General features: G+C 39.8%; 1 protein-coding gene across 3 annotated transcripts in view; it reads right to left on the bottom strand.

Annotated features, from left to right (window-relative positions):
* PTPRG (protein tyrosine phosphatase receptor type G) overlaps window positions 1-25,955 on the bottom strand; it is a 729,368-nt gene that overhangs the window by 283,117 nt on the left and 420,296 nt on the right. For all 3 annotated transcript variants that reach the window (XM_061197096.1, XM_061197097.1, XM_061197098.1), the window contains exon 4: window positions 19,854-20,002. In XM_061197096.1, the coding sequence (XP_061053079.1) occupies window positions 19,854-20,002 (149 nt within the window). The remainder of the gene's footprint in view (window positions 1-19,853; window positions 20,003-25,955) is intronic.

The following is a 25,955-nucleotide window of genomic DNA, read 5'->3' as shown; positions in this document are numbered from 1 at the left end:
ATGAGGAAGAATATAAAAATGGTTTTGCCTTCTAAAAGCCAATACTTGAGGAAGACACTGTTTAAGGGTTTCTCCTGTAACTCTGATCAAAATTGGTCAGGTTATTACTGAAGTCTATACATAGCCTATTCAACAATTTTTTTCCAATCAAGTTAGTTTTTATTGTGCCTTAATGCTAAAATATTTATACTTTTCACATTAGTTCAAAAGGGAGTTGTTTTGAACCTTGGTGATCTTTAAGGATAGGTAGATACTCAAGGGAAAAACCATTAGAACAATTGAGGACAGGGGACTTCCCTGGTGGCACAGTGGATAAGACTCCTTGCTCCCAATGTAGGGGGCCCAGATTTGACCTCTGGTCAGGGAACTAGATCCCACATGCATGCCTCAACTAAGAGTTCACATGCCACAACTAACAAGCCCTGCTGCTGCAACTAAGGAGCCCATGTGCTGCAACTAAGTAGCTGGCAAGCCACAACTAAGGAGCCTGCCTGCTGCAACTAAGACCTGGTGCAACCAAATAAATAAATAAATATTAAAAAAAATAAAAAAAGAATAATTGAGGCCAAATGAAAAGAATTCAAAGAGAAAAAAATTACTCAAGAATGGTTACATTTCACGTCTGTCAAAACAAAAACTTGGATCCCTTTTGAAGTCCTAAAACCAGGTCATATCAACTCAAAAATATAGATGAAAATTTGGTTACTAAAATAAAGGAAAGAGTCATGAAAAGAAATAGAACAATGGTTTTCCATTGTACTGAATCAAGAACTCCTAAAAAATAATTATAGGTAGAGGAACACAACCACCAAACATTCTTCGAGCCCTTCCCAGTCCTTTTGCCGAGGTTGCAAAACTGAATTCTCAAATGCCAAAGTGAAACGTAAAGCAAAGTTCCCCGTAGTAACATTAGTACATCTGCATCAACGATATGTGTTGCTATATTATACACACACACACACACACACATTCAGACCTATAATTTTTTTTTTTTTACAAGTTCTTCTCTTAAGCACAGAGGTGGGTAGTGACAGCTCAAACACCACATATTAATAATTTCTAGTGCTTCATCCCACTTCCTGTTACAGTGTTTAACTCTGACTTCACTGCCCACATATGAAAGCCTTCTGGTCTACCTGCCAGCCTATTACATAAATGTCTCCCTTCTAACTGGGGTCACAAGCATGACTTTCACACTCCAGAAATATAACCCTCATACTAATAAACAGCAGGAAATTGCTAAGGTCAGGTCAAAATGACAGAGCTAGCAACCTGCTTTTAAAGACACATTATTACTGAAAATATGGTAAATAACTTCCCATTATCTGATACTGGCAAAGAGAAAAATCTCATGTCAAAAGACACAAAACAAAGTCCTATTTATGATGCTAAACCCAGTAATATAAATTCAAGTCTAAAGCATTTATCAGATCTACCAAGTTTAAATCCATTCATTAACTGATGAACCTTTACCTATCAGATAACACGTTAGGGATTAGAGAAGAAAGACTTGCATCCAAAACTTTTCACTTTCTTTCTTCAGTACCCACTTGATATAAAGGGTAACAAGTGGTTTTCTGAAATGGTCAAAAAGATGCCACAGAGAAGTAAATAAGCTAGAAAATCCACACGCAGCTGATGAAACTCAGATCAACTCTAATTTGAGTCTACTTTCCATTCCATCTCCGCTTAAATGTACATTTAGGTGTCTTTTTTTTTTTTTAATCTAGTGCTTCTTCACTCACACTCTAGTATTGTTTCCGTAAGTTTGATGGAATGGAAAATCAAAAACAGTTAATGATAGCAACAGAGTCAAATGTTTTTTGGAAGTTGCCTGGCAATAAAAAGTATATGTTCTATACTTTTTTCCTAGTACTAAAAATACCACAAAGATAAAAAAGTGAACTTTCATTATAACTATTACGAAAATTAATTACGTCACGGAAAAGTGAAGAGATGGGGATCAGTAACAGCGACTTGAAAGAAAAAGAAATTCATTCATTACAACCACCAGGTTGAGTTAAACCAAAGTACTGAATTAAGGCAAAAAGGACTTGGAAAAGGATGACAATGAGTGTCTAGAAAGAGTGGGTACCACTAAAAAGACACTCTGTAAGTAGCCTTATTTCATTCATCTTTCCAATAATGATCAAAGCTAGACTTCTTTGAACCTCTTCATATCTGTGAAGACAATTATGACAGGTCCTCAGATAAGCTTTTCATTGAAGATTTAAGTATTCCCCATTAGGAATATGGTTCATAACACTGTTTTTGAAGGATTATTGCACAATATCTTGTAATCTTGTTAGTATTTTTTAAAACTTATATTTATTCAGGGTTTACTATATTCTAGTACCTTCTTTGACATTTACCATAGACCAGGATTTGAACCTTTTCATATGCAAGACTTGGCGTTGCCAAAGTTGTCCCTGGGATCTCAAAATAATCTGTCTTCCTGGGTTTCCATATTAGTAAAAAAAAAGGCAGATTTTGGATACATCTAAAATTCAGAAAGTTTAGTTATTTTAGGTAACCTAGCCTGGAAATGATTTTTTTTTCCTTATACATAGAAGTAAATAAGGATGATGAAAAGAGAAAAGTAATATATATTTAAAAATAATACTTGGAGAAACACATAGCAATAAGAAATATTCCAAACCAGATGGACCCCTTACTAATAACATTAGAATAAAAATGGTTGGAGAAATCCCAGCAAGAACATGTAAAAAGAACTGGACAAGTCAGGGGTCTTTGGCTGAAATTTCCAAATAGCTATACACTGGGGAAATATACCTTTGTATTACTAGTGCTAATGGACAGTTGAGGTAAATGTCATCGTAATTCTATTTCTGATCAGTTACATCTTTAGCCAAAGGAAAGTTCTGATTTCCTGATGTTTTCATTAGGACTATGAAGGTATCAATATCTGCTTATTAATATATATATATATTTATATCAGGTTGATTCAGGGTTGCATGTAAATATAACATAAAAGTATAATTTACTGAACAGATAATAGGTATTGTTGTTGGTTTTTTCTGTTTTATTAAACTGTTTAGAACAGGTAATTTAACCACAACATATATAGCAGTAAAATTAAACTGCAGCCTTTGGAGGTTAAATTTAATTAATTAGTGAAGTATCTTCCTAAGTAATGAGTTTGTTTTTGTTTGAATTTATTTGTCATATTATTTTAATAAATATGCAATAAGAAGGTTGAAGAACAAATTTTTTAAAAAAGAACAGCCAAGAAAAAGACTTCAGATAAGCAATATATCACCAAGAAATCAATTACCCATTTTTACTAATGAAAATACCAGCTTTTATTTCTGTAGAAATAATAGTTCTACAGAAAAGCCACTTATAGCTTACGTACAAAATACCTTTGAAACACTAGTGCCACTAGGTTTGTTATCTTAAGCTTTTGCTAGGTGAATTTCAGACCCAAAAGGTGTATCATTCTAGTTCCTAGCAAATCGATTTACTAATCCACCCAAGGCTCTATCAATCCTAGAGCCAATCTTTCTACCTATCACCAAAAACCAGGGTTCCATCCCCATTCATAATAACATTAGACATGTCAAAAAAATTGAACCTCCTATTCAAATTCCAGCTCTCTGCCAGTCCTCATCTTCTCCTCCATCATTCACACTGTAATCTACTTATATTGAACAAAGCCGACTGGGTAAGACCTGCTGAACTTTCCATCCTCTCCTGAGCCAATGGAAGGCGACAAGCATCGTGCCTGCCACTCAGTATGTCAAAACAAAATCCCCATCGATACTGACTCTGGTGCACCACCAAGAACTAGCTTTGACTAAAAGAGACGTTTTGTGAGCTAGTTCTTGTGAACCTGAGCTGGAAGACTCCTTATATGTCTAAACTAAAAGATAAAGAGCAGTGGATTCATTCTTTTATTTTACAAAATACTTAAATAGGTCACCTACGATGTCCAATGTTCTGTGCTTGGCACTGAGGCGATAGAAATTAATGAGACAGTGATGGTCCCTGCCCGTTGGATGGTGGTAAAATAATCACTTATAGCAGCCTTCACTGTGAGTTTTCAGAACTCTAGAAAATTCATGAGACTATTAATGAGGTTATGAATAAAATTTTATGTAAATTTTATATATTCTATCCATTAGAGAGTAAAAGACAAATGTCCTATAGAAAAAAATCTGTTCCTTTCTCTCCTGATTCTTTACTATTTCGGGGATGGGGAGAGAGGATCAGAAAACAATACTAGAGTCTGAATGAAGCAGTAGATTAAAAAAGAAAAAAAACCCACACCTAACTGTGCAAAATTTCACATGCAATTTCAGGAGGTTTATTAGTCCTGTATTAGGAACTCTTATATTGCATTCTGGTATGGGAAAGTAATTATGATTATTATAGACATTTTCAAAAAATATATATAAAGCCACATGATATAATACCAAACTAATTAACTTTTCCTATAGCATCCTGAATATTCTTAATTCATGATGGTAAAGGCCAGAGTGAGCTGTAACACAAAGGACTTGAGCTTTGAGATTAAACATCCTGCATATGAAACCCAACTGATCACCAATTCTAGCCCACCAGTAAGTTGTGAAGTACATTTTACATAAGGAGTGTAGTATCCATATAAATGCAGAGATTCGAGCTTTTTCTAACAGAGATTTCCAGCTTGTTTTGAAAAAGCCAGTTCTGACTCATGTTGGTTTATATTCCCAAATGTCAACAAGTCAAATAGCATTTAGGACAATTCCTTTCATGTACATGTCATATGGCTGGTCCCTAGAGAACCTGAGTTTATCCCAAATATATGCTCTACATAGCTGTGATGTTAATACCAGGGAAAACTGGAACGAGCCAAAATGGCCATCAACAAACCATTGCTAAACTAAATTGTGTCACATCCACACCATGGAGAAGCAAACATTTATCTATCACCTACTGTGTGACACTAAACCAAGCATTTTATAAATATGATACTTTTAATTCTTCCAAAAACTCTTGTCAGATAGATATTAGTACTAAATGTCAGTTTACAGATAAAGGAGTAGGTTAAGTGGATGCCCAAGACTCACATAGCTACTAAGTGGCAGTGATGAGATTTGAACCCCAGTAATCTCCTCAGAACCTGAGCTATGCAGCATTTAAATAGCATGATGCAGACAGCTACTTACTGACAGTGGAAGACTTCCCTCATCTAGCAATTGGAAATGAGCCTATAAAACTATGCACAGCATACTGGCATTTCTAGAGTGCTATGTGTTTGCAAGAAAAACATGTCCTTTCTTCTTAACTCATATATTGTTTGAATTACTTTATAATGAACATATATTACCTTGAAAATCAAAAGACTACAAAACTATTTGCATATTGAGAAAAAGTTATTTTTTATGCTTTCAATATGTTGCCCCTGTACTTGTTTCTGCTTAGAAATAAAAGGTCTCAGAAATGACATTAAATTAGGCTCATTGTTCTGTTAATTTTTTCTCCTGGATCTTAAAGTAAAATGCATTAATTATGAAAAACTGGTAGAATGCAGCTAGAACAAGTAAGAAAATTAAATTTTATTTTTGAAGGAGTGAAAAATATTTCAAAATATGGAAAATATTCACAATACGTGAAGTGATAAAGCAGGCTATGATTGTATTCACCTTGATACTGACTATACTTATACTCCCCCCAACCCGTGGCAAATATTGGAAGGAAACAGATCAAAATGATAACAGGGATCATTCTGTGATCAGCAGAAACTGGCATCTAACCTCAGACTACCAGGCTTCTTAGATCATTTCTAACAAGACAACTTCAGGCTCTACTGAGATGTCTCTCAGGATGTCTCTCTTACCTCACTTTTCTCATCAGAAGAATAGAGATACTGATTATTAACTGCTGTTTATTATGGAAAGATTTTTTTTTTAAATAAATTTATTTATTTATTTATTTATTTTTGGCTGCGTTGGGTCTTCGTTGCTGCGCGCGGGCTTTCTCTAGTTGCGGCGAGCGGGGGCTACTCTTTGTTGCGGTGCGCGGGCTTCTCATTGCAGTGGCTTCTCTTGTTGCGGAACACGGGCTCTAGGCGCGCGGCCTTCAGTAGTTGTGGCTCGCGGACTCTAGAGCGCAGGCTCAGTAGTTGTGGCGCATGGGCTTAGTTGCTCCGTGGCATGTGGGATCTTCCAGGACCAGGGCTCGAACCCGTGTCCCCTGCATTGGCAGGCGGATTCTTAACCAGTGTGCCACCAGGGAAGCCCCTGGAAAGATGTTTTTAATAAGTGATGATTGAATGACATAATGTGTGAAGAGTGCTCTAAGTACACACAGTAAGTACTTTTTACAAAGTTAACCATCATTATTATCCCAGGCCCTGTTTTTTGATGGCAGAACTAGGGGGGAATAGCTTTTGCTTCTCGACACCTGACTCAGAAGGTCCCTGGAGGGACTGAGGGAATCTGATTTTGAAAAACCTCCCCTGAATTATGTGAAGCAGAAGAGGCCCTGGATGGCGTCTGCTGCTGGCCTGCGTGCTGTGCAGCTGTAACCAGTTTCTTGACCAGAGTCGGCTTCTGTTGGTCCTGGTTCCATTCTGGGCTCCCAAAGACTAAGTTGATTTTTTCTGCGATGAGACTCCCTTCACAAATATCAAGACCCACTCTCACACTCTCTCCACACCCCACTGTTCATTCTAATCATCTGCTCTCTAGATGAGGCCAGCTCATTGATGGCCAGATCTAATTACTACTGGATTGGGTGCCTCCCCACAATCCACACCCTCAATCACACTATATCTAGTCCTTCCTTCTCCCACAGGAAGTGTCTCATCCATCGGTGTCCACCTGTGTTTGCTCAGAGTTTACCTCCTTTGCATCTTTTTTTTTTTTTTTTTTGGCCATGCCGTGTGGCATGTGGGTTCTTAGTTCCCCGACCAGGAATCAAACCTGTGCCCCCTGCACTGGAAGAGTGGAGTCCCACTGGACCACCGCCTTTGCATCTTATTCCAAGTGATGCCTTGCTCTTTGCTAGCTACCACAGGAGTGGGATCTGATGAGTTTTACTAATGTGTCCAAAAGAGATAAAACTCACATTTTGTTCTTTTCTTTATATTAGCATTTGAAGAGGCAGCAATACCTTAACTCAAATGGAGGAACTTCAGGATTTCAGGCACCTTTGAGATTGACTTGCTGATGTGCAACCATTCAAAGAGACTGGCCTACTGGAAAGAGGGGGGGGGCATCACCCCCAGGTTCTACAAATGACTTGTTTTTTTTAACTCCAAATCCAGTGCCTGCTTATGTCACAGGATTTTAGTAAACTCTGCAAAGAAGATAGAGCATGTGAGCATCTGAGCACAGGGGAGAGGCCCGGTGTTCACAGGAGGAATACACAGCATTTTACTGGAACGTAGAAAAACAGACACTCAATCAAGCTTTTCTGTTTAGTTTTGGGTTTTTTCATTTACTATTAATTAGGAATGAGTGGAAATCACTTGAACTTGGTTTTGGAAAATTTAAAAATGCCCACTTGATTTTGATGTAAATTCCAGTTGAGATTCTCTCTGCCAGTCTCTCAGGTGGCCTGAAGTCAAGGGGCTTGTTTATCTTACTCACTATGAAATTCCCAAACACTCATCACAGTGCCTGGGTCTCAATGAACACAGAGGAAGGCACTGGTCTGGGACAGGGTGAGAGTGGGGCAGAGGAGAGGAACCTGGCAACCTCATAACCCTTGGGTCTAGGCACTGGAGAACCCTTTAGTGAATGAGCTGGCGGAGAAATGCAGCACTTAATTCTCAGGGCTCCTGCTTTCCTTCATGAATGAAACTGATAATTTCAATCTAAAATTCCCAAAGGCACACCTTTTAACTCTGCTACAGTAATTGCTCATGTACACATTAACAGCTCTCAAAAACCTGGACCTCATTGACTAATTGGAACAATCTGTCTTGTAGCTGTAATGATTCTTAATATAAGAGCTCCACTCTGGAAGAACAGACCTTAAAAAGATCATTCTTCTGAGCTGCACGACTCACCCTCAGCCTCGCAGCATGAGGCAACAGAATGAATGTGTTTATTTGGGAGTAACTAATTTATCTGGGTATTTCACATCCTTAATACAAGAGGTAGTTTGAGGGGAGGATCTGCTTCTTTCAACGTCCTTTTTATGAGTGAATTGTAACTTTTTATTCTTAGGGATTAGACTCCCTTACCCTTTGAACCACTGAGAGGACAAGATGAAGATTCAATATGAGGATGTTGGTTTCTTCACACATATTACTGCTCACCCTTTTATGGGACCGTATCCAGCAGCAGCCAAGATGCAGCAGTGAACATGACAGACAGACCCCTCTCTCCTCCAGAAGCTTACATGCAGCATACGAGGGTGGGGGAGGGGGAGTGAGTTAATAAACAAGTAAACAGGGCTTCCCTGGTGGCGCAATGGTTAAGAATCCGCCTGCCAATGCAGGGGACAGGGGTTCGAGCCCTGGTCCGGGAAGATCCCACAGGCCGCCGAGCAACTAAGCCTGTGCGACACAACTACTGAGTCTGCGCTCTAGAGTCTGCGAGCCACAGCTACTGAGCCCGTGAGCCACAGCTGCTGAAGCTCACGTGCCTAGAGCCCGTGCTCCGCAACAAGAGAAGCCACCGCAATGAGAAGCCCGCGCACCGCAATGAAGAGCAGCCCCCTGCTCACCGCAACTAGAGAAAGTCCACGCGCAGCAACGAAGACCCAACGCAGCCAAAAATAAATAAATAAAATAAATAAATTTATAAAAAATAAAAAATAAACAAGTAAATCAATAAGCAATTTCAAAAAGTGATAGGTGCTGTGAAGAAAATGAAAGTGGGTAATAGGAAAGAAAGTGGCTGAGTTGGGAGGGGAGAGAGCGTGCAACTGATAATGGGTAGGATCAGGGAAGGAATGAGCTGTGAGAAGCGATAATCAGGAGAGAATATTCTGGACTGAGGAAGCAGTCAGTGAAAATGGGGGGTTGGGAAGTAGGAGCCAGATCAAGTAGGGCTTTGCAAGGCGAGGTCGGATTTTGGAATTTGTTCAACATGGGATCAGAAACCGGTGGAGGATTTTAAAGAAAAAAATGTAACGCAATTCAAGTGTTTACAAGAAAACTTTGGTTACTGGATAAGGAGTGGACTGTTGCAGCGGCAAGATGGACCTGTTAAGAAATTAATAACACTGGTCAAAGTCAGAGACGGTGAAGGCTTAAACCTGGGTGGAAATAGTGGAAAAGAAAGTAAACGGATGGATTAAGGATCTGCTGCCTCATGGAAGGAGAGGATTCACACATAATAATAATGGGAATACTGAATAAGCTCTTAGAATGTTCCAGTCCTGCTGAGAGCACTTTACATCTATTAACTCAAATGAAGCCTTCCAAAATGGGCTTTGTTTTTATCATTGTCATGTTTAATCATTTCCCTACGCTACATTCTTCCCTAGTGTATAACATATAGTATGTAATCAAAACTGGTATATAATACCTATTACACAAATACAATTTGAATATGACATAGAGATTTAAAAGAATTTTTAAAAACTGAATGAAATGATATAAAATACTACAGACTGTTCAGTGATCCACAATTTTCTCTCCTCAAATTGTTTTTTTTCCTAACCAAGAAATACAAACTTTCTAAGATAACGTCATAATCGTTTATCATAATCGTACTTCGTCTCGATTAACACGCTCTTCCCTCAAAACAACCAGAATTCAACCTCTTCTCACTGCCCCCATCTCTGGCACATGCCAACATCATCTCTCTTGAAATAGTATAATCATCTTCTGACGTCTGTTCCCCACGTGCAAGTGCAGCCAGAAGGATCCTTCTAAAATATAAGCCAGAGAGTGCCGTTCCTCTACTGAGAACGTTCCAAGGGCTTCCCATCTGGCCTAGAGTAAAAACTACGGAGCTTCCCATGGTCCACGGCCTCATATCATCGGAACCTTAACTATTTCGCTGACTTCGTTCCTATCACTCTGCCCTTGCTTGCTCAAGCAGGAGAGGCAGGCTTTTGCCTCAGGGCCCTAGCACCTGCTGAAATAAAGGTCCCTTGAGGCCAGGGCACTTTGTGTCCCATGCAGAGAAGGCTCTGTTCATCAACTGAACAAGCAAACACTGTCGATAATTTAGAAACTAAGGAAGAGTGTAAGGAAGTCATTTGAACATTTATATAGACAGCATCCAGACATGGAAAAGGACTCCCTGTGGAACTACCTGACACGGCATTTCCCCGTGTATTCATTCTCTTCGTCATTAGTCTCACAGGAGATACAAATAAGAAGAGTTCCATGGTCACCTGAGTTTGGGAGACTCCCAGTTAAATGAAAATTATGCAGGTTTCTCTACTGGAATATTTCTCAAGAGTTTTACTGTATTAGCTTATTATCAATCTATAAGAGGAAGACATATCATGCAGCATTTCCTAAATATATCTGATGTCAGATCACTTTTTACACAGAGCGTTGAGACCCACTAACAAGAATCTAGAAAACAGACCAAGGGCATATTTTTCTAAGGGCGCTACCTACGTATAGTTATGATATTTCAGCCCACACTTACCCTGCCAGAAAATAAATATAAATAAATAAAGTGATGAAAAAAGAGAAAGAAAAAAAGAAGACAGAGATAGAGACAGGCAAATTCAAAGGCAGAGTCAGGCTGAGAAATGTCAGAAGATCATGGGATGGGTTTTCTTTCACTCAGAGCCTTCCTTCATCAGAGAATGGTGAACAATGAGGCATAAATTAAGAAGATTCCCTGCATACTGAGCTTTTTATAAACCAATGCAGTAAAGGTTTTAATATGGAAATTCAAAAATCAAAGCTCTGTCTGTATAGAAAGAGCGGGGATTTAGAAGTTATTTTACTATTAACCCAAGTATCTTTCATGTATTAACCTGAGTTTTTTTTTTACAGCCCTGTCTTCTAAGATATCCTCAAACATTTAAGAGATAAAATTTTATATTTTTAACTAAAATAGGGTTTTGGTGACTTTGCCCAGCTGGTCTCCGTATATTGCAGGAAATGTACCCAGGGCAATATCTGTGCTGCAAACAGCGCCAGGCCATGCAATCCGGAGACGGAAGGTTTAGGAATCCATTCCCATCCCATTAAAGTGGGGCAATATGAAATTCTACGCCGGGGATTTAAAGGAGAGAGAGGAAATAGACTTCCTTTCAATCTTGACTTCTTTCTATTCCTTATAAATCTTGCCAACTGTCCTTTCTGAGTGACGCTGGCACTAGAGAACTTCCTAAAGGCTTTCGATTTAAGATGGCTTGAAACCTTCCTGCTCAAATTTTGACAGGACAAAAGAAAAGTGGAGGTGTGGGGTGTGTTTCTGAGTCAGATGCCCATAAATCCTCTTGACCTGAACTTACAATACATCTGATCTGGTCGCCTGAGGTCCATCCCTGCCCTCAAGGCACAAAGGTCTCCCTAGCCAGCTTTATGTGGCTTCCTCAGCCTGCAAATGGATTCTGACAAGAACAGTGTTCAAAGCGCCAGGAACGCATGTTGTGAAAATAAATAATGGGAAACAACCTGAAAGCTTATAAAGGAAAAAAAGAAAACCTGTATCACATCCAGGGGAAGGCTCTTCAACAGCCAAGTCAGACTCCAATATAAAAGTGAACTACTGATTCTATTTTTTCTGTTGGAAGAGAAAAAGCGTAAAAATTACCACAAATTCAGCATAAAGATTCCTCTCAGAGAATTTCTCTTAGTGTTTTGGCTAGTTTATTATCTAAATTTCGTTATTGAGGTCTGGAACCCTTAAGTCTGGCACATTTGGGGTACAGTAGCCACAAGCTGTATGTGGATCTTGAGCCTCTGAAATGTGGGCCAGTCTGACTCGGGATGTGCTCTAAGTGTAAAATGCACACTTATTTCAAAGACAGTACAAAAAAAATGTAAAATATCTCAGTAATAACTGTTAATCTTGATTACATGTTGAAATAGAAAATTTTAATGTAGTTGGGTAAAAATAATAGATGATTAAAATTGTAACAATGATTATTATTGTATAATATAAATTGTATAGAATAAAATGAATTATTAAAATCATGTCTTTCTTTTTACCTCTTGTAAGGTGGCTAACCGAAAATTTTAAATTACAATGTATGGCTCACATTCTATTTCCTATCAGACAGTGTTGCTCTTGACATGATAAAAAATAGACTGAAGTGGTCAAGCCAGATAAAATGTGTAGTATTTGCTACAGCTATCTCTACCCAAAGAGCTGATGGCATTTCCTGTTCCCTTTACTTCTCCTCTGTATGTTTTACTACTGGTTCAGCCATCTTTGAACATTTGAAGCCCTTTGATTTTTTTTTTTTTCCCTCTCCTGTTACACAATAAACAGTGGTTAAGATTACAACAAAATTATTTCTACTGCATTGGTCATTCTAAAAACAACCTATAGTGATGACAAGAAAAACAATGAAATAACTTATCAAATAAAATGAATGCTAGTTAAGATTTTGGAGACACAGGAACCCAGATTCTGGAGTATTAATAGTAAACCTCAGCCAAGCCACTTAGCGTCCCTGAAGCTCAGTTGTGCCATCTGTAAGATGGGTATAATAAGAGCACCTCTTTCATAAGGCTGGTGAGAAAATTAAACTGGGTGAGATCTGAAACATTCCAGACATAGGTAATGCTCATTAAATGGTGTCTACAGTATCATGTTACAATCACAACCACCAGTGAGACAGGTTGGGACCTGGGACCCTTTACTGCAGTGCTTGCCCCAGGACAAACGTCTCCTCAAGCAACAAAATACAAAGAAACGATAAGGGTCTAGAAAATGACTGCATGCATGCAGCAGTCCCAGTCGGGGCAATTATGAACAATAAGATACCAAAGGGCCAAAAACCAACTGCCATTTCTGAGATGCAAGAGCAAAAGCAGGGTATTGCACATGATCCCTGTAGACAGCACCACCAAGGGGGTAGGCAGACCACCAACGCCACCCCTCCAGCCCGATCAGCCCCCCACCCTCACCTCATTTAAGGAACCAGCCTGACCTCCTTGGGCTCCCTCAGCACGAGTCCCAGTAAAGTCTTGCCTGAATTACTCACGTGGCCTCTTATCAATTTCTATTCATTCAAGAGTCCAAGGACCTGAGTCGGTAACACCAGCACCACCCTCCAACACCACCACGGCCCCCCTAAGCCTGCCTTTTGGTTATACAAGGGCCCCTCCCCCTGTCCACCCATGGGGTCTTCAAGTTTCTATATTGAGAATATCTCCAATTTAATCAAGTTTCTTTTCAGAGAGTGTCATCTGCTCATCTGAGATTCTCAGTACGATCCTATCAGTTACCAGCACCCCACATGTTGGTGACACACCATCAAACAGTCCTGAGCCAACTTCGCCTCTCAGGATGACTGTGTGTGATGAGGACCGTCAGACATCACGAAGGGACCAAGGCTGCTTCCGCCTCACAAAACCCGCTCTCTGGCTTTGTACAATCAGGCATGCACTTCTCCACTAAGCATACTCTAAGTACTGGGGCCTCCTCAAATGTTCTTCTTAATTAACACAGGACATACACATCAAAAATCAGCCAGATGGAAATTAAATATTTCCCTAGTTAAGGATGAAACTTTCTGCTCTTAAATGGAATCTTTATTTCAATAAAGTCATTAATTAAATTCCAACCAATTCCTTTGCCATTTGACGGAACCCTCTAGAGAAAAACACGGTTGGCTACACCACAGAATAGCCAACACTAGAGGACCAGGTAACAATCTCTTTAACATTTCCTATGTTCCATGAGTGGGCAGGACAAGGAAACCAGGCCCTGTCTTGAGCTCTATCGCCTTAGGACTCTCTGTGCACAAAGCAACTTTTCAGAGAAACTGTAACAATTGAAGTACATAAAGTACAAGGCAGGCCAAAAGAAAAAGTGTGATGTTGCAAAAGTTATTTTTTTTTTAATTTATTTTTGGCTGTGTTGGGTCTTTGTTGCAGCACGTGGGCTTTCTCTAGCTGTGGCGAGCAGGGGCCACTCTTCCTTGTGGTGCGCGGGCTTCTCATTGCAGTGGCTTCTCTTGTTGTGGAGCACGGGCTCTAGGCGCACGGGCGGTGCACGGGCCCAGCTGCTCCGCGGCATGTGGGATCTTCCCGGACCAGGGCTCGAACCCATGTCCCCTGCATTGGCAGGCGGATTCTTAACCACTGCGCCACCAGGGAAGCCCGCAAAAGTTATTTTTAATAGAAAATGCCTCAATCTTCCTTCAATGACAATGACTTCCTTCAATTACTTTTCTCTAATGACAAAGCAAGATAGTATTGAGTTCAGAGACACCAAAAAATTGTTTTGTGAACAAGCCGTCTTGGTTTTATAGTTTTCAAAATAATGGAAATCCAAATCATGATTGGTGTTCTCTGAAAACATTTACTAGAACAGGACTCCATTTCTTACAAGGAATATGGATTAAAGGAGGAAAGGAGAAAGTTATGAACCTCATTTCCAAAAGAGAGATGTTGCTAACTTACACTGGTCACATGAGTTTGGAAAAACACTGATTTAAATACAGTCAAACAGATTTCCTCAATGGAGGACTTCTAAAAGCCTTTGGTATGCCAATGCATAAAGTAAATCTTCAAGAAGGCATTTCATATGGCAACCTTTGTTTCCAGCAGAAAAGCGGGGATACACGAAAGAGCGCCAGGCAAACTGCACTCAGCCCCCTTAGTCCTGTTCTAGAATGTCACTCCACTGAAGCCAGGACTCAGTGTGGCAGCTCGATCCCTGGCTGGATTGGTCCACATCCGAGTTGTGCAGTACCTGCCATGCTTGCATGAGTGGAGAGAGGGTGACACGGGGTGAAGCCTCTGCGTGTGTCACAAGTGCATAAGCTCACCTGGGAGAAGGAAGGCAGACGCAGGTCACCTGGACATAACCTAGGGGTCCAGTGCAAGACAACCATCTAACCGGAATGTGACAGAAGCATTGGAAGAACCAAGATCCAGTTCACAAAATGCAAAGCAAATCATTAGTCTGACTCTAGGTAGGAAGGTAGGGGCTGGACAGACAGGCGGGAATACAGAGCAGGTGAAGGTAACATACCCACAGACGTGGATACTGAAGGCAACTGCAGGCTCAAACAGAATGCGCAATGGGAACCAATCACAGAACAAGTTCAGCCGAACACTAGCAACTTCTTGTCCCCTGGACAAACCTTAACTTTGACTAAGAACGTTGTACAATACCAGGACAGAGCAGAGAGCAGGATGAGAGTAGGACCCAGACATATCCAGCCCAGCAGGGAGACAAATAATTCAGTGTGCTTGTGTCATGGGTGGTAATAACCTATGCTCTTTGGAACATAAACAAGTGGTGACACACTACGGACCCAGTTTTTAAAACACAAGTCCATAAATCCTTTATCAGTGACTATGAAATCTCAAAAGCCTCCAAGATCAAAGGCGTTCTGTTATTGTTGATATTTATGGTGCAAAAACTAATTCAGTAGTAAAATCTGATGTGGAGAGATGTGAAGCTAGGTTGAATATTGATATTTCCCGCTTAGTGTGAATATTCATCCGCACGCTGCAGAAATATGAATGCATTCAAGGGGTATAGTCCCAGACCCCACTGTGTGTCTTCTGTAAATATATATGGCATATGCACCATCATGCCTTTCTAAAAAAGATTCCGAATTCTAAAACATCTGGCCTCAAGGGTCTCAGCTAAGGGACTGCAGACCTGTACCATATGGTAGTGTGTGCATGGTATGTATTAGGAAAAATGTATTTTCTTCTACTCACTTGCTAAGATGCTCTAAACTGAGCTGAAATGAACCAGCTGTGAGTTTCACTGGAAAGGGCACACACAATTAATTTGGATCATTTAAGCTTACTGAAGACTTCAACTCATAAAGCACCAATAAGTCTGAATCAACAACTCCTGGATCTCTTATTGTAATAAACAAGATTTTAATTACCTCAGACAACAAGCATGCAATGAACCTCTACCTTAATGGAGCTCTCAGAGGGTTTTATCTGGAGGTTTCTCTTTGCACGACCTCCAACTTCAGTTATTAGTGGAAATACCGTATGATTCAATTCCTATTAGTGTTACATGAACCCTTATTTAAAACAGGGAATGAGTGTGGGGTAGGGAGAATATTTAGGATAGGGTAGAAGCCGTCACAGTTAACTGTGGTTGGACAGATAATACAAAGAGGAGTGGCCACAGAAGAACTCAAACAGGACTACTATTTTAATCACAGGACTATTTTGACTTTAAGGATGCTTAATCACATCTGCAAAGTCCCTTTTGCCATGTAAAGTAATAAATACATTCACAATTTTCAGGAATTAGTGAGTGGACATTTTTTGGGGGAGGGGTATTATCCTACCTATCAAAATCCCCATTGATCTCTCTTTACTCCTTAAATGTACCAAGTATCACCTGTCTCAGGGCCTTTGCACCACCCCTGTTCTATGGGCAGGCTCCAATTAATCTTTTCCCTCTTAATAAATATCTGTCTCCACCAAGGTCTTCTGTCTCATGACAAAATGTCCCTCTCCTTCAGAGACTATATCACAACTGATATTACACAGCTGTTTATGTGACTCTGGTCAATTTCTGTGTCATGACTAGAGTATAAATATCTTGAGGGTGGGACTCTCTTTCTTCTTCAGCTTTGTAACCCAGCACCCACATGACAGAAGGCATCAAGAAAAATTTGCTTCTAGACAAGAGATAAAGCTGAATAATAGGAGGTGAGTGCCTCTGAGGATCCAAAGTGGGTCTAGTCTTCTAGCCTTGTCATCTGATTCCAACTTTCTTTTCTAATTTTAACTGAGCTGCAAAGAACGCTGCTATTGAAAGGCTTTTGTTTCATTTTCACAAGGACATTTATTTTTCTATTAGAATGGATGTTTTTAAGTATAGGAACTACAAGGCCGAGTCCAGGATTTCAGCCAGGAAAGTGTGGAGACGTTTAATTTCTGAATGTGTACAAAGTTGTTGTAGATGACCTCAAAGAATTCCTGGGAAGCAGCAAAACCTACAGAGTTGGGTTTGTTGCAATTTACCCTCAGGGAGCAGATCCAGAGTCTTGTGGGGCATATGCTTAAAATTCAACCTGCAGCACTGGAGCACCGAGGAAACTGGTAAAATACCCAAGGTCGTGACTTTATTCCAAATGGAATCTAAAGGAACCAGGACCAGCAATGCTCTGACACATAAAGCAAGGTACATTTCCTCTCTAAAAGCTGCAAGAGGATGGAACAACTTTGCCATGAGTCTTCTTTATTTAAATCTACTTCAAATGATGCCACATGAGTAAAGGAAGGCTGGATTCACTAAACATACTGCGTTCTCTACCCTAGAGTCTCCCAGTAGTGACATGTTGGCTGGATAATTCTTTGTGGTAGGGCTGTCCTAGGAATTGGGATGTTGAGCTTCATCCCTGGCCTCTATCCACTAGATGCTGGTAGCATATCAATGCCCACAACAGTGACAATCAGAAACGTCCCCAGAAAACACCTAATGTCCTCTGAGGGGGAGGATACTGTCTCTAGTTGAGGACCAATGCTGTATTCTACCAATCCCAACCCAATCTTTCACAATGACTCTTCTCTGACTCTACATAAAATAAATAATGTCCCCAATGCTGATAAATTACTACATGGTACATTATAATTTTCTCACTTTCATTTTAATTTCTTGAAAAGCAGTGTAGTTATGTGGAAAGACATAAACCAAGTCTGAGATGTTCAAACAATGTAAAAATCTCAGGGAGAGCTGGTGTTAATAAAGAACTCAAATAAAACAATTTAACATATCACAGACATGTCTTGCGCAAAAGTGAGCAACTTTTCTGTGCATATTTTAAAGTTAAATTTGATCCCGTTACCTTTGATCTCTGAAATTCAAGTTCCTCCAAATACAACCACTAAGTAATTTAACATGTTTATCACATTAGAAAAGAAAACAACGAGCTATGAACCAGATGGGCTTCAATGAAGCACCCAATTAATATAGGCAGCCTTACCATCTGACACGACTTAGAAGAAATAAATTCAAATAGCTTGGTCACAAATAAGTCTGGGCATTGTAGCTGCCATTTCTAATTAGTTTCTGAATTTCATGGCCCTCTTTGAGTAAAAAAAAAAAATGCATTTAAAGTAATAAGTTTTCAAAAGAATATGCATCTAGTCTATTCACTTTTCCAGACTCAAATAGGAGGAGGAGACAGGCTTTAGGGGCTGTGATTAGGAATGAGGCAGAAGTTCCCAGTTCCTTCCTCCAGAGTTTTTCTTTTCCAAGGCAGCTGCCAAATTAAGTTTTCAAACTTTCAAGCACAGGTCTTTTGTCCGGAACAACATTAACTAAACAAATGGCAACCCATTTCTAGGATAAAGAAGCTTTAGAGCAAAGCTAGCTAGGCACAAATTTTCCCTTCAGTGACACTGCCAACGGGAACTGGCCAGCAGGAGCAAAAGAGAAACCCCAAACTTAAAAATCTGATCAACTTGGCTTCTAGGAATCAAGTTTTCCAAGTACAAATCAAGCTAAGATTGCTAAGAAATGATTCATTCAACATAAAAGGAGAAAGAGAGCCCATTAAGTAGAAACTTTAATGTGACTAGGACAGGAAGTCCCACGGATAGAGGAATCCTAATATGGGAAGAATTCTTGATACTGTGAATTTGTCAGCTCAACAAGAAATAAATATGCAGCGCTTTCTCAGAATGGTGATCTCTGGTTTCTCAGGCAATCATGGATAAGAAACAAATCGATATGGGAATATAAGCATCTATAAACAAAGAAATACTATTGATTTTCTCCTCTTAAAGGGATTTTTCACCTAAGGTTCAAGGTTGTCTAAAGGGTCCATGAACGGGCTTGAGGAGTGAGGATGAGTGATGAAACCCTACAGATTATGCACAAATCTGTGTGTACATACATGTATTTTTCTCTATGGAGGAGGATCGAAAGTATTCATCAGATGACCCAAGTAGGTCATGACTTACTGAAGTCACAGAACACTACGAGTTGTCACTCCATGTTTGAGTACAGCCACAGGCCTGGGTACAAACCCTCTCAGTTCTTCTACGGATCTGTAAAGCTTACCACGTGGGCACCCAAACAATCAACAAATATGTCTGTCCCAAAGAAAGAATATTCACATCCTGATCATGATTAAAGGTATAAAAATAAGGTTAGCAATGGAACAGATGTGTTGTCCCCACCAAAGATTAAAAAAGGAGTTTGGAAACATGCTCCCTCCCTCAGTCGCCAAAAAGATACACATGACCTACTGCACCACCTGTTCTTCACGGATCTTTGAGAAAACTGACTCAGAGGAGGTAAAATGTCGATCCCGCAAAGTTAACAGTGAGCCAATGGCCACAGCCTCCTTCTCAACAGTGTGGACAGCACACAAACCTTAAAGCAGCTTCCCTACTGAGAGATGATGCTGAGTCCTCTTCACATATCAGTTACCTTTTCTCTTTTCTAAAGGGTGAAAACGAAGTGGCCAGAGTTTCGTACAGAATTTCACTTTGGAAAGCAGGGTTTCAGAAAAGGACAGGGCAAAGAAGCCGCGTCAAATGAAACCAAGGGTCCGAAATCATCTACCAGGGGTGAGTCTACTCAAACCACGACGTCCACGACTTCTACATGCTTCACCAGTTAAACAAAGATGAGGAACTTGAGGATGACTATCCAGCTGTCATCCTGTATATAAAAGATTTCCAGAGACAAAGGCAGGGACAGTACAAGTTTGATTTGCAGAGACGACTGGGGGTAAAGACAAAGCATCTCTTTAATGTCAAGACCCAAAGCACAGCTGCCCCTGACATCTCAAGTTTCTCTCACCTCCACAGGAAACCGCCTGCTGTTGATGCTGTGTTCAGAGCCTGCAGAACCATTGCTGTGGCCCCAATGAAATTCCACCTTCTCAGCTTTGAATCTGCCAGGCAGGCCAGCACCGCTGACAAAATAGTCGTCTTTCAGAAGGATGGCAACTGTGTAAAGCAGAAGGGAAAAACAACAATGAGTTTCAAAACCACACTTGAAAGATTTCTCCTGTTGCTTCAAATAAAGTTCATGATTACATGATGGGAATTATTTCCCATATACCTGTTAGAAAGCAAGTCAAAAACATCAGCCTGAATAAATTAGCACATTCTAGTTGCAGAATGCTCTCAAGAGCCAGCTGACTCTCACTCATGAAAATTCCCAGAGAATGGTCTCAGGATTTCTTATCCATTTCACAGTTGGAAAAACACACAAAGAAACAAACCAAAAAACAGACAATGATAGAGTAAGTGGCTCTGAAGCAGGGTCTCCTAATTCTGCTTGATGATCAAAATTATTTTTCTTTTTTAAACACTGATTCCTGGGGCTATCCCAAGATTCAAGGTCTGGAATGAGATGGGAAATATATATATAAGTCAGATGCAGAAGACATGTTTCTTTGATCAGAAAACTTAAGCAAGGTGTCAGGAAATAAAATTTGCAGGTTCTACCAATATAAAGGAAATAACAGTGGGAAGACAGCTGGGATTGGGAAATGTCTTCACATTTGACAATGGTGTCCAGGAAAGTATAGTGAAAATTCTACTCATTAAGTCACTCAAATAACTGCAGATAAGTATATTTACTTTACTATTTCTTTTAATTCTAAGCATAAGAAAATTTTGCTTAGCCCATCTGGAAGAACACATAAGAAGTCTTTAACATAGAAAACCTCAATCAATTCAAACCCTAAATTTCAAAATCACATCTCTCTTCCTTGAAACATGGAAAAGAGAAATCAAGAACAAATAACTTGGACTTATACTACCAGAAAAATTATTTTTCCAAAAGGAATGTAATATCCAAGTGGATGAAAAAGAGATTTTATTTTATGTCATACATTCCCCCCCTTTTTTGTTGTTGTCTAAAGTGAATTCATTCATTCGTTTAACAAACACTGATTGACTGCTGAATACGCATAACGCTCCAACCAACATACTAAATGGCCTGTGATCGGAAGCTAAGCTCATTTAAGGCAGGGAAAAGCTTTCATATCCTCACTGTCTCCTCTTCCTAAAGAGATGCCAGTTCAAGCCTTAGAGAGAAATCCTGCATGAAAATTAGGTCTCCATAAAAGATAGGGACTAGACTAATGACCCATTTCTAAAACAAGTGCAATTAGTTTCAGCACTTCTCTGTAAAAACGGAAGCATAGCTAGTGGGAAGCAGCCGCATAGCACAGGGAGATCAGCTCTTGGTGCTCTGTGACCACCTAGAGGGGTGGGATAGGGAGGGTGGGAGGGAGGGAGGAGATATGGGGATATATATATATATGTATAGCTGATTCACTTCGTTATAAAGCAGAAACTAACACACCATTGTAAAGAAATTATACTCCAATAAAGATGTTAAAAAAAAAAAAAAAAGCCAGTGACAGAACCCTGCTTGTAATAATCCCTTTTCACTGCATTCAAAAGGCAGTTTTCTCTCAACTTCTGAAAAATATACAGTGAACATTCAATTAGTGGGACAGAGAATTAAAGGATAAAATGAAATAAAAGCAAGTGTTTCTTATGCTGATTGAACATGCTACGGCATGTTCCTTTACTGTGTGCTAGGCATGGTTTAGAAGAAGGCTTGGCAAAATTTTTCTGTAAAAGGTGAGACAGTAAATATTTAAGGCTTTGTGGGTCCTATGGCCCTTGCTGTAACCACTTAACTTAGTCTTAGTAGCCCAGAAGCAGCCAAACACAATATGTAAATGAATGGGTGAGGCTATATTCCGATAAAACTTTAGTTATCCACACTAAAATTCGCATATAATTTTCACAGGTCATGGAATATTCTCCTTTTGATTTTTTTCCAACCATTAAAAAACATAAGAACGAGCAGGAGGGGTTGTCATTTGGTGATCCCTAGAATACAATATATTTTAGAAGACAAACTATTGTGTTAAACCAATGTTCCAAAGTCCAAATACCTATGAATTAGCTCAGTATTGTCTTTAACACTGTTGATTACTCTCAGCTGGTTACAGATTCTATCCATAACATTGTGCATCCAAAGGGTGAAGGCAAAGAATTTTGAGCGCATGTGTTACAATCATCCAGGGACTCCGCAGCATCTTATAAATATTTGATTTTACCTAAATCATTTATGTCTCTGTCAGGGGTCATTTTACTTCTTTTGCATGAATAATTAAAAGCATAATTAGGGAACTGTACAACCTGAAACACTAATCTCATTTTTCATTTTACAGTATTTCTCACTAGAGCACACAGCACACTACATGCACGTACTGCCCCCACCTTCCAAAAGCGGCGTAAATTTTTGTTTACATATAACACTGGAAAGAGAGAACTTGCCCAGCCACCATGCAACACTTTTCTGATGATCACGGATAACACCGCTCTGTTTCACAACAAGATGTACCAAAGGTAGCCGCTGCGGAGCACAGAATGTAGGAAGGGCCATGAGCTCACGGGATGGACGGACCTGTGTTAGAATCTCATTCTGCCACTTAACAGCGGGGTGACCTTGGGCAAGTTACGTGACTTCTCTGTGTCTTGGTTTCCATCATGATTCAAATGGCGATAACAGTGCCTACCTGGTGAGACTGTTGTGACGCCTGAAGGAAATCGCACGCGGAAAGCACTTAACCCAGTGCCAGAAATTCCGCAAGGGCACAGTCAATTCGGGTTATTGCCCAACTACCAATCATTTCTAGAGACGCGGTCGGAGTTCATGCGGCAGCACAGAAGGGTAACCACACAGGTGTCACTCTCCGTCTTCAGACAGAGTTCCATTTTATTTAATTTAAAAAATTTTTTTTTAATTTACTTATTTATTTATTTATATTTGGCCGCATTGGGTCTTCGTTGCTGTGCGCGGGCTTTCTCTAGTTGCGGCACGCGGGGGCTATTCTTCATTGCGGTGCGCGGGCTTCTCATTGCGGTGGCTTCTCTTGTTGCGGAGCACGGGCTCTAAGCGCGCGGGCTCAGTAGTTGTGGCTCGCGGGCTCTAGAGCACAGGCTCAGTAGTTGTGGCGCACGGGCTTAGTTGCTCCGAGGCAAGTGGGATCTTCCCGGACCAGGGCACGAACCTGTGTCCCCTGCATTGGCAGGCAGATTCTCAACCGCTGCGCCACCAGGGAAGTCCCCAGACTTCCATTTTAAAGCAATATTGTCTTTCCCACAAAACAAAACGTGTCCTTGAGCAGGGACGATAAACAGCAAAGGTAGGTGTGGCCCAAATACTTGAGATGTTAAGTGTTGAGTGGCTGCTCTGAATCTACTAAAACACTGAGTAAAAAACAGATTTCCATTATTTCTATTCTTTCAGTCACATCAGTGAAAAGAAAATCCCAGTTTGATGCTAATATGCCCTCCACCTTTCAATGATACTCATTCATTTCCCGCTTTACCGAAAAGTAAATATGTAAGCTAGAACATAATAACGTTGGTACCTTTGATTTATTTTCACAGATTACACACATAATTTTTTACGTAAGTCTATCCTTGTCAAATGCACAGGGTTTTGCATTAAGGTGTTGATAAAACGTTTTGTTTTAAAATCAATTCATTTAATTAAAATCAAGTGCATCAACTGAAAGAAAAACAATAAGTGAACGATACTACAATAATAATGAATAAATACATTTTAATTTAAATTTAAAACAGTAGCACTAAGAGTGAATCTGGATAAGGTGACATTTAGGAAGGTAGCAAGCAACAGCCAAAGACTGGAGAAAGATGGGCCAGGAGGAGAAGGCAGGAAAGGTACCTAGGAGTGGACTGTCTAGAATGAGGCCCCTCTGGTTGTTCAACTGCTAATATGGATTGTGATGAAATTAAAGCAGAATGGTGGAGGATGTGGAAGAAACTGGGAGCTTCAAATTCAGGGTTTTTAACCTGGAGTCCAAAGTCCATAGCAGTAGCCACCCACAGACTTTGGGGTCTACATCCTCCTGATACAGGAAGTAAAATTCTGAGCATGGGTGCATAAACGAAGTCGGACTTGAGCCAGTTGGGTCGGAATTTGAGCCCTAGATCTGCCACTATCAGTTGTGAGAAAGTTACTGCATTTCTGGGTGCTTCAGTTCCTATTCTGTGAAACTGGAATAATACAACAGCAACTTCACAAGTTTGTTATGAGATCACAAGGGTTGACACATGAAGAATGCCCAGAACAGTAACTCATTCACCACATTATAGCAGGAAGATGGCACTGTAAAAGCCCAGAAATAAACCCACACATATGTGGACAATTAATTTACAACAAAGGAGCAAAGAGCATACAATAGAATGAGGACAATCTTTTCAATAAATAGTGTTGGGAAAACTGGACAGTAACATGCCAAAGAATGAAACTAGACTACTATCTTATATTATACACAAGAATTAACTCAAAATGAATTGAAGACTTGAATGTAAGACGTGAAACCATAAAATTCCTAGAAGAAAACATAGGCAGTAAGCTCTTTGACATGGGTCTTATTGATGCTTTTGTGGTATGACTCCAAAAGCAAGAAAAACAAAAGCAAAAATAAACAAATGGGACTGACTACATCAAACTAAAAAGCTTCTGCACAGTAAAGGAAACCATCAAGGCCTTTTAAGGCCTTTTGCCTTAACAAAAAGGCAACCTACTGAATGGGAAAAAATATTTGCAATTCATATATCCAGTAAGGGGTTAATGTCCAAAATACAAAAGAATTCATACAACTCAACAACAACAAAAAACCAAAAATTCCCATTGAAAATTGGGCAGACGATCTAAATAGACATTTTTCCAAAGAAGACATACAGATGGCCAACAGGCACATGAAAAGATGTTCAACATCACTAATTAATAGGAAAATGCAAATCAAATCCACAATGAGATATCACCTCACACCCGTCAGAATGGCTATAAGCATTGGCAAGGGTGTGGAAAAAAGGGAACCCTTGTACACTGTGGGCGGGAATTTTTCCACTACGGAAAACAGTAAGAATAAATAAAACTAGAACTACCGTATCACCCAGCTATTCCACTTGGGTATTTATCCAAAGCACATGAAAACTAATTTGAAAAGATATATGCATCCCTATGTTTATTGCAGCATTATTAAAATAGACAAGATATGGAAACCACGTAAGTGTTTATAGATAGATGAATGGATAAAGAAGATGTGGTATATGTATATACCATGGTATACTACTCAGCGATAAACAGAATGAAATCCTGCTATCTGCAAAAACATGAATGGGCCTTGAAGGTATTAGGCTAAGTGAAATAAGCCAGAAGGAGAAAGACAAATAAGTATGATTTCATTTGTATGTGGAGTCTAAAAAAACAAAACAAATGAACAAAATAAAACAAAAACGAACTCACAGATACAGAGATCAGATGAGTGGTTACCAGAGGGGAAGGGGTTTGAGGGGTGGGTAAAATGGGTGAAAGGGATCAACTGTATGGTGACTGACAGTAAACAGTCTTGCGGTGGTGATAACTCTGTAGTGTATACAGATGTCAAATTATAATGCTGTATACCTGAAACTTATGGTTAAAAAATAGATGGCATTATATAAGTGCTGTTTATAAAAGTTATCCTAGGGAGAGGATCCACAGCTTTCACAGATTCCCCCTGTGTCCAGGGCCCCTCATAATGCAAAAATGCTCTACACAGGGGCAGGGGGCAGGTAAGAGTCACACCATGGATAAGGAGCTACTGTCCTCCTGAGCTTGACAGGATGACTGAGTACCAGGCATTCACTGCATTCTTCACAGGACATCCACACACTGTTTATAAATTAAACTCAATGTGTCTAAATAATGCTGGCCTAAAGCAAATGTTCACACTAAAATCTGAGTAAACAGCAGCAGATGCCAAAAGATAACAAAAAAATGGATGAGAAGGAAAGCCCGTTACTGTCTTACCTCCACCACTTCCCAATCAATTTTTAACACTACAAGATGGGA

This window comes from Eubalaena glacialis, chromosome 7, assembly GCF_028564815.1.
Source record: "Eubalaena glacialis isolate mEubGla1 chromosome 7, mEubGla1.1.hap2.+ XY, whole genome shotgun sequence".
NCBI lineage: Eukaryota > Metazoa > Chordata > Mammalia > Artiodactyla > Balaenidae > Eubalaena > Eubalaena glacialis.
This window is presented reverse-complemented; position numbering and strand designations above follow the sequence as displayed.